The 10769-nt window shown below is 41.5% G+C and overlaps 1 protein-coding gene across 1 annotated transcript; it reads left to right on the top strand.

The window, feature by feature from the left end:
- Nucleotides 1-2096: 2096 nt before the first annotated feature.
- On the top strand, nt 2097-5527 carry LOC111139209 (RAB39B, member RAS oncogene family). The gene is made up of 2 exons (XM_022491411.1): nt 2097-2311; nt 5092-5527. Exons 1-2 carry the CDS (start codon nt 2097-2099, stop codon nt 5516-5518), a joined length of 642 nt encoding a protein of 213 aa, XP_022347119.1. The 3' UTR covers nt 5519-5527.
- Nucleotides 5528-10769: the final 5242 nt, after the last annotated feature.

Here is a 10769-nt window from a genome sequence, read left to right as displayed (position 1 = left end):
AAATGGTCAATAAGAATGTAAAAATATACACACTGTCATTAGTCTTCAGGGAAATGCAAATCAAAATCACAATGAGCTATACCGCTTCACACCCACTCTTCGGATGTCTAAAATTAAAAAGTCAGAAGACAACGAGTGTTGGAGAAGATACGGAGAAATAAGAGCCATCATACTTTGCAGTCTCTATGGAAAACAGTCTGGCATTTCCTCAAAGCATTTAACATATAGTCACCACTGAACTCAGGAACTCCACTCCTAGATTTAAAGCTAAAAGAATTCAAAACATGTGTTCAAACAAATATTTGTATACAAAATGATCATAGCAGCATTATTTATAATGGCCCAAATGTGGAAACAACCCAAATGTCCATCCATAGATAAATGGATTAATAAAATGGTACATCCACACAGTGGAATATTACTCAGTCATAAAACCGAATGTGAATGAACTTTTAAAACATTATGGTAAGTGAAAAAAGCCAGTTATAAAGCCAGAAAATGTCTCTGTGAAAAGAAGAAGCCACATATTTTATAATTCCCTTTATATGAAATGTCCAGAATAAGGAAATCTATAGAGACAGAAAGTAGATTAGTTGTTGCCTAGGGCTAGGAGGAAAGGATGATAGGAGGTGATGGGCCAAAAGGTAGGGGTCTGTTTTGGGGATGATGAAAATATTTTAAGATTGAGTATGGTGATGGTTGCACAAGTCCGTGACTATACCAAAAACCATTGAATTATGCACTTCAGATGAGTGAATAGTATGGAATGTGAATTATATATCAATAAACCTGTTTTTTGAAGATTTTATTTATTTATTTGAGAGAGAGCACAAGAGTGGGGAGAGGCAGAGGGAAAGGAAGAAGACTCCATGCCAAGCAGGGGCTGTGATCAGGGCTCCATCCCAGGATCATGGGATCATGACCTGAGCCGAAAGGGAGACGTTTCACTGACTGAGCCACACAGGAGCCCCACGTTTTTTAATTGTGTAACGAAATGATAAGGAATTACATTAAAAAAAAAAGAAGAGGAACAGACAAAAGTTTTGAAGAGGTCATTCCCAGAAGAGGAAATGCAAATGGTCAATACTTGAGAAATGGTATTGACCTCATTAGTAGTCAGGAAAATGTAAAACAAACTAATGAACGCCTTATTTAACTACATCAGAGTGGCAAGAATTCAGAAAGAATATAACATGACGCTTGAAAAAAAATGTGAAGAAATCGCCTTTTCACATATTGCTAAGTAGAATTCATATCGCTAAATATTTTTTACAAAGTATCATGCCCAAATCCATTACATTTAAAATGCTCATCCTCTTTGACTTCCCCGTCCCTTTTGAAAGACTCTATCTCACTGAAATAACGAATGTGTGACTATAGTTAGAATCATTATTGTAGCATTGCCATTGCAAAAGGAAAGTGGGTTGGAAATGGAGGATGTTTATGATTCTTTATTAATTGCAAAAAGCAAACACTAAAGTAATGGTCCAATTTGATCCAATTTTTGTGACACCAAACGGCAATAAATTTTTATGTGTATATATATTTGCTTGGCAATACACGTAAAAGAATATATCCCAAGCTGTTAATATCTTAATAATGATGGATCTACTTTTTTGTGTACATTTTTGGATTGTTTCACTAGTTTGAATGAAAAGGTATCCCTTTTGCTAGTTGGAGATAGAGAAAAAAATTAATTGAGAAGGGGCGGTGGGTGGAGAAATTAGAAAGGAAAGGAAGGCGCTGGGTCACCCCCCCCCCGCCCCCCGCGGCTGTTTCTGTGTGCGCTCCTTTTACAGACAGTGTGGCAGCCCCGGCAGTCGCGTCTACGCGCGGGATTACAGTAACTCGGTTGTCAGTGATGAGTCAGAGTGCGTGGTGCTGATGCTGCTGCCATTTCATCACCTCTGCGAGCGCAGCATCCATTCCTTCGCTCTCCCCGCGCCGGGGCCTACCTCGCCTCAGGCTCCCAGGCTAGCGATGTGCTCGCGGCCGATCTAGATCCGGACCAAGCCACGCTCTCCGAGGTCTCGGCTGGGCGCCCCTCTCGCCGCCCACGGCCGGCCCGGGCCGAGGAGACCTGCTGAGCCCCGGCCATGGAGGCCATCTGGCTATACCAGTTCCGGCTCATTGTCATCGGGGATTCCACGGTGGGCAAGTCCTGTCTGATCCGCCGCTTCACCGAGGGCCGCTTTGCCCAGGTTTCGGACCCCACCGTGGGGGTGGATTTTTTCTCCCGTCTGGTGGAGATCGAGCCAGGAAAACGCATCAAGCTCCAGATCTGGGATACCGCGGGTCAAGAGAGGTTCAGGTGGGGAGCGCAGCTGGGCCGCGAGCAGTGGGAGGGTCTACAGGCTTTGCACAACCCTTGGAGAGAGAGGACTTCCTGGTCCTGGTGTCGGCCCCCGTAGGGACGATCCCAAGGGTCTGGGGATTTCTGCTCAAGCCCACCTTTAGCTAGCCGGGAGTTCAGTACCGGGAAAGAAACACCCTGGCAGGGAGGGCCAGTCAATAATACGTATTGCTTGCACCACAATTCCACCGATCTGCCCCTTGGTGGCTAATAAACTAGCTGGAATTTATCAATCTCAGTCCTTATGCTACATTACTTTCAAAACTGTTTCCAGGTCATCTTTACAAAACCGACAGGCATAGATGATATACACAGATAGCTACTTATAGACATAGATACAGATATAGAGATATAGAGATAATCGTAATTATATGAAATAGATACAGATGATTGATTCCTTCTTGCAACCAGCACACATTCGGAAATCATCCACTGCATGCCAGGCACTGGGCTTGTTTCTGGGGAAACAGCCTGAGGAAACACACAAGAGGATGCCTTGTAAACAAAACAGACAAGAGCCCTTCCCTTTTAGAACTTCTGTGCTGGCGTAGTGGAAGGAAATACATAAACAGCAATTATACAAAAGTGTCTGGTTCATATTCAGATGCCCACGCCCTACTATAACGCTAAGCATATAATGAGTAATCAATGAACAGGTATAATTTTCTCCTACAACCCTTTGTTTTCCCTTGTAGTATGTATCATGTGTAATTATATGTCTGAACATAGAGAAGGCTGCCCGGAGAGGATGAGACCTGATGGATAGGATTACCCAAGCCAAGACAGGAAAAGCCCAGGGACAGGAAACAGCATGTGTAAAGACAAGTGACAGAGCAGCGTACACAGAAAACTTGGAGAGAACAAGTTGAGCTAATGTCACATATGGCAGCAGGAATTAGATCAAAAGGACTCAATCGCCTTTATTCATTTTCAAATATGTCTGTCATTATTTATTCAGTTATCTACTGAACACTAATTGAGCATAGAAAATACTGGTTAGGTAGTTGAAGAAGAGTAGAAAGAAGAGTTTACTACAAACTTGGCTCCACCCACCCCACCCCCAACTTCCACAAACAACACTGTGGCACATACCCTTGCACAGGATCAACTCTGAATTCGTGATTGCATTCCTTGTATTAGAAGTGAAGAAAGGTTTTTTATATGTTGACAGAAATCTCTTTCTCTATGATCAGCCTTTTCATATCCATTGCTTATTATTTATTGGGTGATATTGACTTGAAAGAGTTTTTTAATAGATTATTACCCTTTTCTGTCATGTATGTTGTAAAATATTTTCCTGGTTTGTCATTTGTCTTTGAACTTCAAGAAAATTTTTTGATAAATGGGAATTTTAATTTTTAGATAGTCTTATATTGTGTTTGGAAATGGCTTTGTTCCTTTCTAAATACTCACAAACCACTAATATAATAATGTCTTTAAGAGTTTTGACAGGGATCTACAGCTTGTTCACTGTTTTCCTGAACCAAGTTATTCACAAATCAAAATCTTTGTTCACATTGAATTTTCTGATTACACCTGCCATTCTCCATGAACCCTTAAACATAAGAGAATTAGAAATGCTTCCAGTCTCCAGGGCTGATTTGCCTGGTTTTGGAGACTTGAAGTCACTGGTAACGTTCGTTCTTACTATCATCTAGCTTGGACTTTAATTCCCTGGACGATGTTTGTTCTCTTATCACTGGGCCATTTGTCCTAAGCCTTAAGCTGTTGAGTCCCTCATTGTTTAACTTTTTCATCCAAGGAGACAGAAAACCTAAAAATAGATGTAGATCAAAAAGCACAGTAGTCTAAAACAAGTGATGGTAGAGGCAAATCGTTCGACCCCCTCCACTAAGCTCTAATATGCTCTAAGCCAAGTACTGTGACTTATGTGTGCTCTTCAAATCAAGAAGTTAAAATATTAGAGGTTTCTTCTGTTTAAGTACAGCAAATGTTTTAGAACCTAAACCTTTAGGTTTTAGAGATACTCCTGGCACACTGCTTTAAATAAGTTCTATCAGTTTAAGGGGAAATTTTTGCTATTTAGGCAGTTTTTCCCAGGGGTAGCTCCTGACTCAGCCTCTCTGAAGTGTGTCAGGAAATGGGGCTGACAGTCACTCTGCTAACACCACCACAGACCATTCTGATTTTTCCCTTTTCCACGTGGCCTAGAAAATAAAAAACAAAGCACGTTTCTCCTCAGAGAAGAGATGGAGGACCCTCTTAGAGTAAAATAAGAAGTGATACATGGGGGAAAATGGAGTATATTGCAATATAGCTATATATACTAATAAACATTTTCTGTCAACTACCATAAATTCATTTCTAATCTTTTTAAATTCTGTTTCAACTACTAGAATTTATCATGAACTCTCCAGTTCTGAAGACACTTTAACATTCATTATTTCATTTTTCTTCATAATAACCTGTGACTTCGGTATCCTGTGTTGCCAGGGTGGGACAGTAAGCTGTAGTTCTACCTGAATCGAGAGAAAATGCCTGGAAGGCCATGAGCGTTCATTTCTGGAAGATGTCATCTCTTAGTTTTGCCCAACTGAAAATTCACGGGTTATTAATTACAGAATGGCATTCGCATTCCATTCTTTAAAAAAAAAAAAGATCATTCTTACTAAAGGACTGTGTCAGTGAGCGGACACAGCAGAGTGCACTGTGTGAGTTCACTGAAGTACAGGGGTTTGGGCACGGCCTTTATTCTTTACTTCTTTCTTGTGTTTTAGATCCATCACTCGCGCCTACTACAGGAACTCTGTAGGTGGTCTTCTCTTATTTGACATTACCAACCGCAGGTCCTTCCAGAATGTGCATGAGTGGTTAGAAGAGACCAAAGTACACGTTCAGCCCTACCAAATCGTATTTGTCCTGGTAGGTCACAAGTGTGACCTGGATACACAGAGGCAAGTGACTCGCCACGAGGCAGAGAAACTGGCTGCTGCATACGGCATGAAGTACATTGAGACGTCAGCCCGAGACGCCATTAACGTGGAGAAGGCCTTCACAGACCTGACAAGAGACATATATGAGCTGGTTAAACGGGGGGATATTACAATCCAGGAGGGATGGGAAGGGGTGAAGAGTGGATTTGTACCAAACGTGGTTCACTCTTCAGAAGAGGTTGTCAAATCAGAGCGGAGATGCCTGTGCTAGTCAGCTGTCAGGGTCCCGAAATGTGCTCTCCCACCTGAACTGCAAAGCGATCACAACGAAGAGAATCCCTGGTGACTGAATGGACTCAACCTCCATGTTACATACCAAGTGAGCCTCCTCCTCAAGGGGCATCTGACTGGCCATGGGTGGGTGGATGTGACTGAGGGGCTGCTCCATGTGCCCTTTGCGGACTGCGTGTCGAGGGGCTGAGGTCTGGGGAAATTTTTCCAGAAAAATACACCCTCAGACAGCATAACTATTTCTTGGTGTTTCCGCTCATTCATAGGTCACAAACATAAAGAAATATGTAAAGGGGGGAAAGGATCCCATTGGAAACAATTAGAACTAAAACGACTTTGAGATCAACTTAATCGGTGAGAACACCCTACACCAAGTGTTTGCGCTGGGTTTGGCTAGAAGGTACCAATTGGCTTCTAAACAGCTCGTCTATAGAACAAGGGGCACAGAGCAGCTATTCACTAAGACCCTTTCAAGGCCCGTTGTTCTAGTAAAATCAGTGTGGCTCTGAGAAGGGAGGCCGTTATACATACTGTTGTTACCACATTCCAGAAAGCGCACCCCCGTGTGATGGAATAGATGACCATGTAAGTAGAAGAAAGAAACACTGTAATCCATGCCATACCCTCTGTCCCCATCGTCCCAGGCCTGGAGTTCACCCACCCACCTCTCCAGGGGCCGAGCAGCTGTGTACAGGGACCGCCTGTGAAAGGAGCCCTGAGGCAAACGTTCGCTAATCAACCCTGTACTGAGACACACACCTCACAGTCCCTTGAATTACTTACTGATCATCCCAACAGGCCTGTGAGGTTTTCTTCCCTATTTTACAAGAGTAAACTAAGAAGCAGGAGATTCACTTGGCTAAGGGGAAGGTCTCCTGACTCATAGTTCCCGTCCCACTGCATCAGCTTGTTCCTGCTGTCAGATGAACGAACTGTTACTAATTTGTTTACTTTGGAAGAGATATGACTGTAAATAAATGTTCTCTACATGTTAGGGTATGTTTCCTTATTGCTTACGACTCAGCTACAATCCTGAGGGAACCTGGGGACGGAACAAAACGTAAAGCCAGTTCAGGTCTCACTGACAAGAGGGCTTTAAATGAGAGACTAATTGCACACTCGAAACACATCAAAACTGTGTGGGCTCCAAATGCTCTTATCACTAAAACACAGTGGACATATTACTGCAAGGAACCAAATACAGCAATGGGGAGTGGGATGGGGATAAAATACTCACCTCACAATGACCTTAGCCGCCTGTTTGCCATATACCTACACTGGGTCCTTGTCTATCCTAGAGAGTCAGCTCTTACTTCTCAGGTGAATAGACATCTAATGCATCAGGAAACTGAAACGGTTGGCTTAAGCTTCCATGATCTTCTTGAAGAGAGGTCCTGCTTTAAATTATTCTTTGGATTGTAGCTAGTTGAGCTAGGCAAAAGCCATACTTTTCACAGTAAGAAAACAATTCAGAATAGTCACGTTTCTCACATCCATTGTGATAGGAAAGCCTGCCAATGGTAAATTGCTTTGACACACAATGTCGAACTTCAGTATGAACGTGACTGAATCTGAACATCTGGGAATTACTTCAGCCAGAACGAAGCAGCCCAATAACAAAAATTATGGAAACAAACCACCTTGGACCAACCTGCAGCATCAACTACAAGTGAACCAACCATCGTCTCTGCATTCACTTCCCCTGACCTGGCTTGGGCGGATCGTGGTTTCAGAAAGCAAATAGAAGAGGGTCAGTGGGATTAATGCAGTTTCATAAACTACTGTAAGAAGATTCCAAAGGCAAGATTATCCAGTGGATTCTGTCAGTTCCAAAAAAAAAAAAAAAAGGATAGAAACAAAACTTCTCTACAGTTTTCTTGTCTAAAATACATTATATGTATATTGTTCTCACTCCTTGCATTTTTTAAGGCAGGTTTAAAGATACTCAGCACAGGATCCAGCAAAAGTGGCTGAGCTTAATTGCTTAAACAAGTTCTAGAAATTTTAAAAATCATTTTAGTAGAATTCAGTGCTGTTGTCACTGCAATAAGTGGGTTTTAGAGAATAAGTGTGAAAAAAAATCAGGTGTTAATACAATACTATGGATAAAGCTTTAGAAGCTATTTTACTACATAGGTCAAAGAAAAGACCAACTAACTTGTAACAAAGACCACCACTGCATGCTGGATTAGACTGTCTCCTGTTCCAGAAAAAACTGTAAACTTTTCCTCACTTTGTTGTGCATTGTAATGCAATGTGGAAAAATGTTTTCTTTAGCTGTATGTGAATGAGAATTTGCTTGTATTTAGTAAAATGGTTGATTATGTGACTGTGAGATTTCAAGTGTGTGTTGTAGCTATTTCCACTGGAGGGTGTCAATTAGGTAGGACACATACTACACAAGCAGTGTTCACCGGCATCTCAAAGCGAGAACAAGAATGTAATTTTTGAAAGATATAATCATCACGTTGAAAGTCACAAAGCCCTCACTACTGCCTGACAATCCCTTACCACTTTTGGAAGAGTTGGTTCTATCAAGCCTAAAGTTGAATGACTGCAATTTTTAGTCAGGGAGCTTAATTAGGACACCAGGGAGCTGATCGCAACTACTGTCATCCCTGAAAAGTGTTCTGTTCCCCCAGGCTAGATTGCCTTAGCTTTTTCTGGCCCTACTGTATGGGGTGCTTTTTTTTGTCAAGATCCCTTGGAGGGTGGGGCTCAGATTAGAACAGTGCCTTGGGTTTACAGTATATATTTAGGGGAGAGGAAAAAAAGGAAAGATGTTTGATGCTTGAGCCTGGGCACAGGAAGGCTGAATTCACACAGCTTTATCATTTTTATAGTCATGAGTGAAGGAGGGAGGAAGGAAGGAAGGTAGAAGGGAAAACAACCCATGTGACAGCACTTAATATAGTCTATCATTCCATTCTCCTTAAAATTGTCCCTAAAATCCCCAGGGCCTGATCATCTTTTCTTCAGTGAATTTCTTTGGTGGCTTTATTCAGTCCCACGGCTGTATATACCACATGTAAGTCAATGAATTCTGAATGTAGACCACCAGCTTGTCTCTGTCCCATGGATTCCAGACCTTTACAACCAACTGCCTGCCCAGTATCTCCATTTGAAAGTCTGTTAGGCACCAGAAATCTAACATGTTCCAAACCAAGCTCCTAATTTTCCTCCCCAAATTTGTTCTTCCCATAACCTTTCCTCCCTCAGTAAATGGCAATTTTGTCCTGTGTACTTTTGCGGAAAACCTTGGAGTTGTCCTTGACTCCTCTTTTCATAGTCCACGTTGGATGTATCTGCTTATGCTGGCTCTGCCTTAAAAGTAACCAGAATCTGACTCTTTGGGGAGATGTTGAAATGTTCTTCAAATGCACCAAGCACATTCACACCTCAGGGCCTTTGTACTTGCTCTTTACTGTATCTGGAATTCCTTTTCTTGAGATAACTGTCCGGATTTCTCCCTCACCTCCATCAAGTTCTGAAACCAACAGCCTCCAAAATCAGTAAGCAGCTTCCCAGTTCTAGAAGTTGTTCTTAATAATTCAACACAGAGTGTAATTCTTTAGTCTTCCTGGGGAACAATAAAGTTTCGTGTGTCTGGGAAAGGGCAAAGAAACTTACTTAGAAGGAGAGAATGGAAAACCTGGGGAGTCTAGTTTCACTGGAAGGAGTGGACAGTAGTATCACAATGTAGCAGTGGATTCAGAAAGATTATGACTAAAATATATTCATGGGATTCAAGGGAGCAGGAAGTCATGAGTGGCCTTTCTCAGCACAGCATCTGTACACCGACCCCTTAGGAAACTGTTGTTCTCAGTTCTGCTGGAGGTCCAACTCTTTTCTTCCTTCAATTCTTTTCTTGCTCTCTATTCTCTCCTCTACCTAGACAATCTTACCTTCGCTCATGACTCCAGTTACTGTCTTTGCATTGAGGACTCCCAAACGGAGGACTCCAGCCCATTCTGAGCATTATAACAATAGAGCCTACTTGCCTACTAAACTCATACACAAATTCCTTATACTCAACATATCGAATATGAAATCAGTATCTGTCAGACTGTGTTCCTTCCACCCCAATAGTTCTCATCGCCATAAATGACACCACCATCCATCCCTTTGTTCAACACAGAAACTTAGCAGTTACCCTTAATCCCTCACTTCTCCCTGCCCCCCACATCAGATCCACCATCAGGCACTCTCAGCTCTATCTTCGAAATATATCTATCTCCATTGCTAGAACCTTTGTCCAGGCTTCTACCAACTCTTTCCTGAACTACTTCAATATCTTCCTAAGTGCTTACCTTATTTTCTGTTCTTATTCCCAAGATACAACCTCAACATAACAGCCAGAATGGTCCTTTCAAAACAGAAAACAGATCAAGTCATTCTCCTGCTTACAACCCACCAATGGTTTCTCAGCACGTTTAGAACAAAATCCAAATAAACCTTTTCTTTCTTAACATGGCTACAAGGCCTTGCATGATCTGGCCTCGGCCTACTTCTCCTATTGTAAGTTCCACAAACGTAAGAATCCTATTCATCTTGTTCACCATTGTTTCTGCAAACTCCAACGTATATATATGCTTGAATGACTCATAAATACTAGAATGAATGCTTGTTTTATTGCCCTACTTTAGTCCAATGACCTTGACTACTACTTCACTCCATAAACATACACATGGCCCTATCCTGAAGCATGACTAAATTTTATACAGCCTCTGAAACCTCTCTCATTACAAGTTTTGGTTGTCTACTCTATCCCACAAACCCTGTTTTACACTTCTTTAGGAACCCAACCCTTGTGGTGTCTGTCAGCTGCATTCAAGTCATTAGCTTCTAAAGAAAATGATTGTTAAAAGTTTGGTCTATTTCCTTTTAGACTTTTTATTTATTTAATTTTATGTAATGTTATTTACATAGTGGTTAAGAGTATGGATTTTGAATAAAACCAACATGGGTTCAAATTCTGAATCTACCAGTTAATATACATGTGATTCAATTTCTCAGAGTCTCACTTTACACATATATTAAATTGGACAATAATAATATTCACTTCAAAGAATTGTGAGGATGAGATGAGATAATCCATGTAAAGTACTTAGCACTTGGTAAATGTCACAGAGTAAACATATTTACAAAATGCTTGGGATTTGTTATGTGTTTGCATCTATATGAATCTTTTTCATAAATGGTAACACATACTGTGCTGTTATCTTTTGCAC

This window comes from Enhydra lutris, unplaced genomic scaffold (assembly GCF_002288905.1).
Source record: "Enhydra lutris kenyoni isolate GAN:26980312 unplaced genomic scaffold, ASM228890v2 scaffoldscaffold96, whole genome shotgun sequence".
In the NCBI taxonomy this organism is placed as follows: domain Eukaryota; kingdom Metazoa; phylum Chordata; class Mammalia; order Carnivora; family Mustelidae; genus Enhydra; species Enhydra lutris.
The sequence above is the reverse complement of the archived record's forward strand: the minus strand, read 5'-3'. Positions and strand labels throughout refer to the sequence as shown.

Bases quoted from the DNA above. Each gene is read 5' to 3' on its own strand.
- LOC111139209 (XM_022491411.1), top strand. From the start codon at position 2,097: ATGGAGGCCATCTGGCTATACCAGTTCCGGCTCATTGTCATCGGGGAT. The intron at 2,312-5,091 runs GTGGGGAGCGCA...CTTGTGTTTTAG, and splicing joins GCGGGTCAAGAGAGGTTCAG to ATCCATCACTCGCGCCTACT.